Source organism: Triplophysa rosa, linkage group LG10 (genome assembly GCF_024868665.1).
Source record: "Triplophysa rosa linkage group LG10, Trosa_1v2, whole genome shotgun sequence".
Lineage (NCBI taxonomy): Eukaryota > Metazoa > Chordata > Actinopteri > Cypriniformes > Nemacheilidae > Triplophysa > Triplophysa rosa.
In genome coordinates, this window is record NC_079899.1 from 20,957,523 (window position 1) to 20,970,876 (window position 13,354).

The 13,354-nt window shown below is 37.5% G+C and overlaps 1 protein-coding gene across 1 annotated transcript in view; it reads left to right on the plus strand.

The window, feature by feature from the left end:
- The window catches only part of adck1 (aarF domain containing kinase 1), a 100,410-nt gene that overhangs the window by 69,823 nt on the left and 17,233 nt on the right, over positions 1–13,354 (plus strand). Inside the window, exon 9 of the mRNA XM_057344472.1 lies at positions 785–982. Within this exon, the coding sequence (XP_057200455.1) occupies positions 785–982 (198 nt within the window). The remainder of the gene's footprint in view (positions 1–784; positions 983–13,354) is intronic.

Here is a 13,354-nt window from a genome sequence, read left to right on the forward strand (position 1 = left end):
TATTCACCCGCCGGCTCTTGGGCCGAGCCTGTATGCGCTATCGCAAACTGAAAGTGTTTTATTTGAGTGTCCCTAAAGCTGTGGTTTGTTTTAGAAACTGCACTTTTCCAGTATTCCTACCACAAACAGATATGCAAACACGCACAAACTCTGTGCCAGACCCCAGTGAGTCTCATAAGTGACTGGTATTAAATGTTATACATTTTTGTACCACTCTGTATAATGGGCTGTCTCTATAGTAATTGATTGAAATGGTGCAGTCCTAGCAATGTTTCAATGAGTTCCCTTTATCTCAGTGAGGGATTTGCTGTCTTTCACATTTGCAGAATTCATTATTGAGTTGCCCAAAACATCATTTCAGCAACTATCAAGTAATCCCATCTTTCTGTAATGCCAACAACAACAAACGCTAAATGAAAAAGCACAAAACAAACATTCAGTTCAAGACATCTGACTCTTAACAGCTAACATTGTTGGATTATTAAAGGATTTTTCATTATTAAAATGTTATCTACTATTTTAGCCATTTTTAGTTATTTTGTCATGTAGAGACACTTACATACTTCAATTTTACATTTATTTATTTTGCAGATGCTTTTATCCAAAGCGACAAATGAGAGAGCATGCGAGAACATTTTCGCAAAGAGCTAAACAGTAAATGGAGTTTACCAAGCCATGTTTACAAGTGGAATTAAAGCTGAAGCAAGAAGAAAATAACATCAATTGTATTTTATTTATTTTAATGCCCAATGCTAACGCTGAAACATTTGTTTCCCTGTCCAAGGTGCTGAAGCAGGACTTCAGGCTAAACTACTGCAAGTTATGGCAGAGTTTGATAAGGGGAGATATGAAGGGCATCGAGCGTTACAGCAGGCGATTAAGTGCAGGGGATCTCTACCCTCTATTTGCGTGTGTCCTCACCGGACGCTCTTGGAAGTCAGTGAACGATGGCATCAGTCAGACCCCTGTCACTCAATCTGAGGTAATGATCTCTAGTGTTCCATGATGAGGCTTGTAGATGTGGATATTTTGACACTACCAGTCAAAAGTTTGAACACAACTTGACCTAAACTAATAAATGGATTTTTAATAAATAAATAATAAACATATTTTGGAAATCTGTAACTCTCGCCGTCTCGGTTCGAAACAAAATTGCTGGTTACTTCACATACTTATCTTTATGTGGGTTGAAGTCAAATAACGTTGACATTTCCTGCGAAAAACGAAAAATCAGCTCAACTTATAAATTGTTGTTAAAAGCTTACCTCTTAAAAAAACTTGTGTTCAAAAAACAAAATTATTATATGTACTTTCTTAATAAAGGATTTTTGTAAAGCATTTAGGCACAAGTATTAAAGAGAATTAAAATAAAAAAATAAAATAAAAGGTTTAATAAATTCAGTCAAGCCTGTGCACATTTTTGACTGACCGTGTATTTTGGTTTTGTTTAGTGTTCACAGATTGTTAGATTGTTGATGCAAACTTTCCTCTTTATGTAATATAAAGTTAACAGAAACAGGCAATGACCTAGAAAAACAATATATCAACATATTTATCCTTCCGTCTACAGGCAATACTTAAAAAGAAAAAACTCCTTGAAGAGGTTTCTAAAAACAATTAATGGTTTTTAGCGTCTCACTGTTTAGTAGTCACAAAGCAACCACAAATAACACCTGTTAACCATAACAAGACAAGGTTTTCCTGTGCGTTCATTGAAACTGCACATATAACAGTCCAGGTGGCGGGCGTGGTGACCCTGTGGTCAGAAAACTGGTGTTGGGTCAGTGCGGGGGTGGTCAAAGGTCTCTTAGTCTGGCTTGTCATGCCGTGGCCGGAGCTGGCCTCTGTGGGGTGGTTTGGCCATCTGGAGGGTGTCAGGGACATTTATTTATATTTGTATTACATAACACTTTGCAGGACATAAAACAGCTCGGCCTGTACAAGTGTATTTCATCAGGACATAACATTTTATGCTTTAATGTGTAGAGATACCATTCGTTGTTTGTATTGAAGCTGGCCAACTTTTATTTTTCAGCTAATTTCACAAAACCAAACAGGATAGAGCAGCAGACACTGTTAAAAACACTTGACTGTTGTCTGAGTCGCTGCTTGCTTGTTTTCAGATTCACATGGTTTCAGGAGCCGTTCCACTTAAGCCTATTTAGTCAGTCTGTCAGCGTGTGACATTTGAGTGCTCTTTCCTGCAGGTGGCTTTTCTTTGTAGATTCATTACCCACAAGCCTTTGCAGGGATAATTATGGCCCGGTCCATGACCACTTATGTTGGATGTGTTTTTTTGCCAGGGCATAGTTGCTCTTCCTTTCTCTGTACTACTGTAGAAGAGTCTGATTCTCCAAACATCTAAGCGGCAGTTTCTCTTACCGACATCATCAAATTACGAAGATGTTTTGAAGTAGTCTGGTCTTCCATAATTACAGTCAGTTACAAAGGCTGATTTCACATGTACAGCTGTGGCATTTGCAGAAAGGGATGCTGCCTCATTTGCATAAGAATGGAGAGATAAGAACATATTGTATTGCCAGCACAGAATAATGGGCGGGAAAAACGGCAACAACAGCTCAATGCTTTTGACGTTCCGGAAAGGAAGACAAAGAATTGCATTTGTGTTGTGATGTATAAGAATATACCTTGTACATCCAGAGTTTCGTTTGGAGTGATAATTTGTGTAGTGAATTCAGACCGCAAGTAAGCGTTATTTATAATTTAATGGAAAGATCTGCATGAAAAACCTGAATAAATTTAGCAGACTCTTAGTTTAAGTGACGGTTCTTAAAAGGTAGGCATTTTATTATAGTGTTTTGTGAAAATTCGAACTCACAGCGAGGGCTGTTAAAAAAGGTTTTTATTTACATAATATACAGTATGTCTGTGCACATTTATTTTGTATTTTTTTAAACAGAAACATGTAAACATACTTGTATATATTTAGGAAATATTTGCATTTATATATAATTTAAATGATATATAAACATGTATTGATTTTTATATTTTATATTTTTCTTAAATATATACATGTATGTCTATGTGTTTATAAATACAAAATTAATATGCAGAGTACACAGACATGTATGTGTTTATAAATACAAAATCAATATGCACAGTACAAAACCTTTATTCTTTATTGGCGATTAATTGCGATTATTCTTAAAACAGCACTACTCGCAGCTTTTTCATTTTTAGTGTCACGCTACACAACTTCAGCTATAGTAAGGTTTATATACTGTTGTTTATGTGGCATTAACTTAAACTCAGAGCAATGACGCATTTATGTAGGTTTACTTTGACTAAACCAGTGGTTGTTATATATTTTATGCTAACTTTTTTATTATTAGAAAACAAATTATGTGATTCTAACTACAGAATTGTGAGTAAATCCACGCAATTGAATATCGTCTAGTTGTTTCTGAATTTACATCCATTGTCACTTTTTGGAGTGATAAAGTCTTTTTTTTTAATTCAGTGGAAAAGGTTTTAGAAGTTTGTGATGGTGGATTGTTTTAGTTGAGTCATACTCAACACTTGTCTAATGACGCCACTTGTGCACCCAGTCATTTCAGAATGCAGAGTTTTCTTTGTCTCTGATGTTGACTTTTTTCAGCTTTAATCCAGCTATTGTCCTACACTTTTCTCATGATTCGTGGCTTCAAGAACCTATAGGTCCTTCTTCAGCCAGAAGGCTATTTAGGATGAAAAGTTGCATTGTTACGGAGCTATGGCCAGGGTTTCAGCCATAGAGACAGAGACGTTTTTCACTGTCTGTTTTACTGCACGCTCTTTGCACAGGTTGTACAGTCCAGACAAACGTTATTTCTAATGCTTATAAACTGAGAGTCTCTGACTTACACCGACTGGACAGTGTGTCAATATTATGGTGGTTAAGTTCAGAATTATTAGGCTTGTTTACTTGTACATCTATATGTAGAAACTAGTCAGTTCAGCTGACTTACGAAAGGGGGTTTTAGGAGACACATGCTTTTGACTATCGACTTCATGTTATGCACAAACAGTCATACGTGAATGCGTGACTCAGATGATCTTTGAGTGTTTCTGATCCAGGCACGATGTGGTAAACATGTATTATTTTTGATTGAGGCATTGCCTGTATTGTCCTATTGTTGCAACAGGAAACGATGTCACCGCTTTTAGCCGGATGAACAACGCTGCACTTGTGTTCTGACATATACAGAGAACATTTGTAATTATCTGGACCTCCATCGTCATTATGATTTTGACTTGAGTACTTTTAAGGGTCATTGCTATTAAATCTTTGCCGTTAAAGCTATAAAATTCCTGGAAGAGATCTTGACTTATGCAGCAGAAACGTACGTGTTTGCAAATAAACTTCCTATCCTTAGATTAAAAAATGAGTGCTCCAGGCTTTTGTATAAGGTAATGATGCAGCATTGTGTAGCTAATGCTAGAGTCTTTTTATACATTTTGTCGGATTGTGTTGGACTGGTTTTAGTCTGTTTTTTTTCTGAAAAGATTTTTCATCAAAGTCAGAATCAGCATTTCAAAATTCTAAGGCGTGTAGTAATTACAATAAAATTAATTTCTCCGCAATCAAAGTCAATGAAATATAATCACAAGCAGGTGTACAAGTTTGCATGTGTGTTTGTGAGCATGTGTGTGCTTTAGTAACACACTCTCATTGTGTGATTGAGATCACAGGTGCACTCTTGACCGTATGAAGGGCTCTCAGTATCCAAACACTCTGTGTCCAGTGTAGTGTGTTACCTATTCACAGTCAGACTGCTTTGTTCACGACTATCAATATTAATGCACCCGTCTCTACAGACACTAGCTGGAGAGTCAGAGAAGATCCGTTCCATCATGGAATAGAGATGCAATAAATCTCCAATCAGCACTTAGCTTTTTTTTTTTAACATTTTATTTACAGTATGCGTTTGGCAGAAGCTTTTATCTAACACAACTCACAGTGCACTGAAGGTTCACATTTCATTAGTGCATTTTAATACTATATGTGACCCTGGACCACAAAACCAGTCATAAGTAGCACAGGAACATTTGAAGTAAAAGCCCAAAATACACTGTAGGGGTCAAAATGATCGATTTTTCTTTTATGCCAAAAATCATTGGAATATAAAGTAAAGATCATGTTCCATGATGATATTTTGTAAATGTCCTACCGTAAATATATCAAAACTTTTTGAGTGAATGCAGCGAAATCGTTAACAAAAAAGGCCAGAAACACGCCTACAAACTTCACTTGCTGCTGCCCACTCTTTGGGAATTACCCACTCAAGTTTATTATCTATCTAAAGCTTAGAATTTCAGCTTTCAGGTTCATCTATTCTCCATAACTTCATTACAGCAGTAAGCCAATAGAGAGCATTAAAACGAAGCTGTTTCTTCTCAGCAACAGCCTGCTACAGCGCTCCTGATGGACAACTTCAAAGGCGATTTTCTCAATATTATGATTTTTTGCACCCTCAGATTCCAGATTTTTAAATAGCTGTATCTCGGCCAAATATTGTCCTATCCTAACGAACCATACATCAATGTAAACATCTCCATTTAAAAAAATGACCCTTGAGACTGGTTTTGTTGTCCAGGTTCACATACGTAAATAAGATATGGATTTTTTAAAAATAATTTTCATCTTTTTTAATTGTAAAAAACATGAAATAACATTTTTAGTCTGCAAAACTAACACCTTTGGATCAAAAGTATTTTGTGAGAAACAAATGTATTAAAGTATGTTCAAACCTTTGTCTGGTAGTGTATATAACCACCAAATTAGATCAGTATCAAAAACCAGCACTTCTGTTCTTCAGCTTGTGGTTTCCTCTTGACAGCAGCATTCATTCCAGCAGTCCACATAAAACACACACACAAACTCGACCGTAGTTGCAGGTTTCTGCATTTGAAGTGCAGAAAAGGCAAAAGCACTCAAACATTTTGATAAACACACACCATTAGCGTTGCAAGTGAAGTGGAGTGCTGGTCAATATAGGCCTGCCCCCTCATTAGAGAGAGCACGGTCCTCGTCTGCCAGACCACCACAGATAAAAGGCCTCTCTCTATCTCTCTCTCTCTTTCCATCAGACGCAGGTCTGCCTCAGCAATTACCTGCAACCAGCACTGTCAGAGCCCATAAAATACAGCACTATTAGTTTTCGTACATCTTTATATCAACATGCTGTACCTATAGAATATGCTGATGTTTTTAATCGTTCTGTTTGGTTGGGTCATTAACTTTCCTCTATTTTTGCATGTACACTTGATGCACTATGTATGTTCATGTACACTAATGTCTTAAGTTCAAGGGTCAATTTAGTGAAATTATTTCTTTTAAAGGGGATGCTTATGCGTAAATAAAACTACTTCGTACACAAAAGTATAATTTTGCAAATTTACAGGTGTTAGTTTTTTATATTTTATTTCAAATTTTATTTGCTTGCATTATTATTGGCCACGAATATGGAAATGGAATGGGATGAATGGGAATTCCTGCAGTATTGTTTAAAGAGCATCTCTCAAGGTGAGATGTCAAGAAGTTATTTAATAAAATGAAAAGAGAATATTCCTATAAACTCAAGGCAAAGGGTACAATAACACTGTAAATGCTAAAATATAATTAATAATTAATTTATTTTGTTCCCACTGTTCCATTTTTATTATTTCGTAGTTTTGCTGAGTTAACTATTATTTTAAATTGTGGAAAAATATTAATGAGTAAGGGATTAAGTAGCCCTACTAACTTTTGAACGCTGGTGTAGTGATTTTATTAGTTATTATTTTTATTGTATTTAGGAGACAACATTGCGTATTGTAGTTAAAGGACCCCTTTGTTTAAATATGGTGCTTTTCCACTGCATGGTACAGTCAGGTTTAGTACGACTCTGCTCAGTACGGCTCATTTCACTTCGGCTCAGTTTGCTTTTCCACAGCAGTTTAGTACTGCTTCAAAGTGGGTGGGGATTATAAACTTATCATCATGGTTGCGCCGCCTCTTCTGCCGTAGCATCGTTGTGAATGCGACCAACACGTGCACAACACAGGAGTAATGGAGCATATCGATGGCGGATGGCAGCAAAACAAAATACTGCTAAAATACTAGAGAGTTTGGGAAATCTTACAGCAAAGAGCAGACAACGATCATTTGGTTTGCTCGACGGCGCACGAGGGTAAGCTAATGTAGCATTTAGCATTGTGTCAAGGGTCTCAACCTCTATTTTACTGTCGCAAAGCATATAACGAAATGCCAATATTACGTATTAAAATGCGTTTTCATGTGTTGCAAATCCAATGACGCTGTTAATGATTCTCTCTGCCCAATCAGTGATCTGTGTGTAAACACGTCACATTTTGGTATCAGTACAGAACACTTGGAACCTCAAACGAGGTGGTACTAAAAAAAGTATCAGGTACTAGGTGCTGTACCCAGTGGAAAACCGTACCGTGCGGTACTATGCAGTGGAAAAGCGCCATTAGTCTGTACAAGTGTGTACAAAGCTTGGATTCACAGAATATTAAAAATTTTAATAGATTTTTTTCCATTCATGACAAATGAGATATAATATCTTTGTTTTTAATGCAGTTATTGCTGAATGACTGTAAATAATATTGTTACAGTGTTGTAGTTTTGTTCTGTGTAACGTTTACATCACATGACAGCAGTTTGAAGTTATAGCTGCACTCAGTGACTTTGATTGGAGGTTGCTGGGTGGGTGTTTGTGGGGAGTGGGGGGCGGCTTGTTGGTTGTGGTTTGGGGGGTTTCATTTGTTGGGCTGTGTGGGTCTGGTTTGGTCTTGTTTTGTGGTCGATGTCAGACAACAGAGGAATAAAGTTAATTATGCCATTACTATTTTTCCCTGGTTGTTCCTCTGTTGTCTGTTGTTGACCACGGAATGGGACCGGGTTGGACCTGCACGGTTTTGGCGGGTGGGGCTTCCTGGGTCGCGGCTCGTGGGCTCTCCCTGTTCTTCATGGACGTTTGCTCGGTGGCTTTTGGTCGGGGTCACTGAGTGCAGCTGTGACACGTCTTCGGAGATCTGGCCCTCCCGGCTGACCCTGGTTTCTCCCGAGTTTTTTTTTCTCCATTTATTCATCATTGGAGTTTGGGTTCCTCACCACAGCAGTGCAGTGTTGGCTTGCTCACAGGAGACTGCATTTAATTATTTAATTATTTATTTATTTATTAGATATTATTTATTCGAATGATCTTGCTTGGTCTATAAACACTGTGCTGTGTTTTACCTTTCTGTTTTTCTTATTTGCTCCTGTAAAGCTGCTTTGGAACAATGCACATTGTGAAAAGCGCTATATAAATAAATCGAATTGAATTACAGACTGGTTGGAATTGTTGGAACCTTTTTGCAATCCACACATTGATTTTGTATGCATCAGTGTCTCTACAAACATAAGCAAAGATTCATGAACCCAACTGTAACAAGTAGCAACACAGATGTATCTATCCCGGATAAAACTGGAACTGTGTACAGTATACAACATAGGCTAATATAATACATGCACCACGATGTTTTTATTCATATTTTATTTGTGATTATTTTCTTCAGAGGCTCCATTTGCCATGCGGCTGTGTTTTTGAGACCCATTTCGAAATGTATACTTGACCTATAGACATTAGAATTCAGGTGCATTTTTGGTCTCAACGTTTAAATACTATAAGGGACTTCTTATATTATTTATAATATATTTATATTTATTTATGATTTATATTTATTTATTTTTTGTACACGTTTTTGTGTAATTACATGCCTGAATAGGCAGAACATAATTATCTGTGGGAGAGCAGCCCAATGTACTGAGTTTCTCACAGGGATGGCAGAGCGACTTGCCTACAAAATATGCTCTAAATCCCAATCTTGCAAGCCACCGAACGGAACAGTGTTTCATTTTGTTTGTTTTTCCGTGAAACAGGAACAAACATCAAGAACATTAGTGCTGAAATTGAAATGAATGCAATTTACATTCATTGTGCCGGAGAAACGCTCGCTTTGTGACTGAATTGAGAGCTGCAATCACTTTTGGAGGGGAGGGGGGTGGAAAAAACTAAGAGAGTGAGATAGTGAGAGCGGAAGACGTAGCAGATACCCCGTCTTATTACCAGACAACAAACAAGAAAAATACAGTTAATCGAGCTGCAACTCAAAATTCTATATAGAGCGTGCTGAATATACACACGAGATGTGTATAGAGCCCTTAAATGTTCCTAAATGCATACATCTGCGAACCAACAGGATGCTGTGATCATATATAGGGGCAGAAAATAGCAGTGATTAGAGATTTATGGCAATCCCAAATGACAGTAATGTCAGGAAGAAAGAGTGGCTGCTTGACGAAAACTGAGAGAGAAGCTACAGGAGAGAAAGTGTCAAGTCAGAGCCAAGATGCTGTAGATCCAGTATTGATTGAAGCTCTTGAAGCTTATACACCTGTAAGAATGACTTCAGCGGACCCGAAGAAAACCACAAGTGGAGTTTCGGGAGCATGATGCTATTACTCAAACATAAGATCTCTCAATATATTGACACCACCCACAAAAATAACATGGAAGGGCATTTCACACATACACTTTGTGATGAGTGAAGAATTTGTCTTTACGTAAACATAAAGTTTATCACATGAAAGCAGTCACACTGCCCTTCAGTATTACTTGGTGAGGTGAAACTCTTTTTGTAGGAGAAGCCTCCTCTATAAATATCTTTGTTCTCCGGAGGTTTCTCCTAAGTTCTAATCAAAGTGTTTTTGTTGGCTCTGGTTCCGTTATCTGAAATTGGGTTTATGCTAAAATGGAAAAGTAACAACCAAGCTTTGAACCAAAGAATGCTAGATGAAAACAAAAACCCCAGAGGGCGTCTGGAGCCCTGAATGGGAATCTACTTCCTGTTTACAATTTCAACTGTCAAATACTACTAATTAACTGCTGTCAAATACTAAACATAAACTATTTCTACTAATAATAATTATTATTATTCAAAATAATAATAATTGTTAATATAGGAATTTTTTTTAAATTTATTTTGTATATTATTTTAGTTAAATTAAAATAATGAATAAAAGAATAAAGTAAATTTTTGTGAATTAACAACAACTATAATTATTATTATTATTAACAACATCAACAACAATAATATTGTATTGTACTAATATTATACTATTGAACTAATAATTATTATTCTTAATAATAATAATAATAATAATTGTTAATATAGGATTTTTTAATTATTTATTATTTATTTTTATATTTGTTTGTTAAATTACAATACAATAATTATTCAATTACAATTGTTAAATTAAAATCATGATAATTAAAATAACATTTGAATAATAATAAGAACAATAATATTTATTGTTGTTGTTTTTTTACCTGTGTTTATTTCTGAGCGTGGCATGAATAAGGGACAAAGAAACGTGTCTGACAAAGCTGACCTGCTCAGATTTTGGGGAGAACATCAAATGGAATGGAATAGTTCTGAACTTTAACCTCTCAGAAATGATATGACTGCTTAAATTGTGTTCCTAGAGCACTCAGCACTGTTCATAGAGTATATGGGCTTCGTCTTTCTCCAGACACTCTCACTATCTTTAAATGGATTGTTTTGTCTTTGTCTGACTAAGCCGGGTTTGTGGTTATCAAAGGCAGAGAAAGTGTCATCCTAAAATACAAAGAAATGTGGTTTCTTTGAAGTCTGTGGTCTTCAGAATCCGACTGAAGCTCAGGGCTTCTGTTAATCTGGACTATTTTGATTTATGGAAGTAATGTTTATTAATGCATATATGTTTACTTGCCTATTAACTTGACCTTTGTCATTCATTTTTTAGAAAACACATATTTTGGTTAACAATCTAACTACCCGCAGATGTGATGTTTAAGGCCGGTTGGCAAGAGAGACCCCTCATTGCCCCCTGCTAATCCCATCCGGTTAACTCTGAGCCATGAAAGAACTAAATGGGAATAATGAATTGTGGTGGCAGGCCGGTACAAAAGCATTCCTCCTGTTTGCCTTTGTGTTTGTCTCAGGAGAGAGCTTTTTTGGGCTGTTCATACCGCTGTCCTCGCTGATCAGCACCATGTCTCATAATGGCTGCCCTGAAGCTGTATATAGTGGGGGGGGTACAGAGAGATGGAACCGCTCAGACTGTCTGCCATATAAACCCATATAGGAGCATGACCAGCCGCCTGTGGTCAGTTGTTTTTGCTTGTCCTGTGAAACAGAAGCAAAAAACATCAGGGAAATGTTTGAAACGAGTCATTTTTTCATTTTTTGTTAAAATGCGAATGCCCGCATGTACACACAGTATATAAATAAATCATAGATTGTTTTATAAATAGTGTAGACATTGTCGATTTCTGTCTGTTTGAACAGTTGTTGATTAGCTGTTTACCATTTTTTGCGAACAATTGTAGACCGGATTGGGGTGGTGAATTATTCGTTTTTGGTGAAAAGGTACTTTGTTTTTCTTATTGTTATCTTGCGATAGCTTATTCCACTTGTTTACAATATGGTCAGGTGTGTGTGTATTTAGAAAAAAATGGTGTCAGTTTTGTTATCTGAGGCCTATATCCCTTCCTACTTCATCATAAGAAAAACTGAGAAAAAAATCGGATGGAGTGTACATTCTCTAGTCTCTATTTCTGAAGTGCTCTTCAGTGCCCAATGTTGAGCCTCAGGATTTCTGACAGGGTCACACACTCTTCAGCTTCAGCTATCTTTTGGCTTACCGTCAGAAAGCCGGACTGTAAATAGTCTTGCATGCCGTGAGCGCATGCAAGCGTTCAGTAAGCAGTTAAATACATTTCTGATGTGTAAAGAATTTAATAGCTACTGTCCTAACCTTTCATCATAAACACGGTCCTCTTAAATCCTGAAGAGCGACGTGAACATGTTGAAGTTATTAACACGGTGGAAAAGATATGACTTTTTTTCTGTCTGGTAGATGCATTGTTTTAGTCTGTGCAGCCAGTGAAAGCTTGTAACCCAGAAATTCTTTAAGAGTGCTTTTCAATATTTATGCTTAACGTCTCAGGCATATCGTCTTAATGCGGAACTAATTCACTTCAAGGTTTGTTTGTTTAGCCCGAGGTTAGTTTTGATTTTCCCACTAAAAGTGAACAGTGTCTGTTTGCACTTATCAGCGTTTGGCCACAAGAAAGACGTGTCACGTTTGCTAAGTTCGCTTGCTGTGTATTGTACCTCACGGGCGTTTTCCAAAATGGATTTTTCACCTTCAAACCAAACAATTGTTTGTATTTTGTAGCATTACAAGGTCTGTAGTATTATCAGTATTATCGGGACTGTGCTGAAATTCACCTACTCCTTCTTGTGCATTTTGTGTTTTGTTTTTTTTATATTTAAACTTTCTCAAACAGACCTCTGATCATTCCCGGCATTTTTCAAAACCTCCCAATGGATTTGTCGGCTTGATCAGATTGACCCATTTCTTCGGTGCTTTGATACAGTAAGCTGCGGAGCAGAGAGCACTAAGCGGTTAATCCTTTTATGTAGTGATTTTGACTCCTTACGGGGATGGAATGTGTATTTGAAGAGCTCGTGAATATGCAGAAGGACCGTTGCATTGTTAGTGTAACGTCCTCTTCCCTTTTCCACCTAAGGCTAGCTGAATTTCTCTTCATTAGGTATTCGGCTGAGGGAGCGGACTATCAATCTCAATGCTCCTGCATGCCGACTGATTTGATGGGTAGCGAGTCTGTTGGCCAGTTTGTTATGTGCATTCGCAGGCCTGCTAACCGAAATCCTCAGAGGAGGAGCCGCGAGGACATGACCACATTCTCAACTTCTGCTGGACTGAAGAGAGAGACGGAGAGAGAGAGGCATGTCTGTTCAGGACTCTCTCTATCGCTCTGTCCCACTCTCTCCAGCTGTCTGAACGTGGTAGAATGACGCTCAGTCTGTGTTCAATGTTGTCCAGATCACGTCCACGCAGAGCGGTCGACCCTTTTACCCAGAAGTCTTCGGGGGAAAATGACGCATGAACGGAGCGGGTGACTTACCTCATGATTACCTCTTGTGTTTACAGCCGAGATATGCCTCCTAGTTGAACTTTGAAGTGCCGACTAACTTCAAAAGAAGGTGGAAGAAAGCACAGTGACACTGAAACGCAGGGGATGTAATAAAAAAGCATGTAATGGAAAACGATAATGTGCCTGATGACACAGCCACAGCGTTTTCGTTGCCTCAGCAACGTGGAATGTTATCTTTATGTATTTGAGCATCCAAAATTGTGCATGGTTTCTCTTTAAAAGTCCAACCTTAAAGAAAATGCATGCACGTGGATGTAGCACTCGTTCCTCTGTACTATTGTTGGCACAAGTGCTGGGTT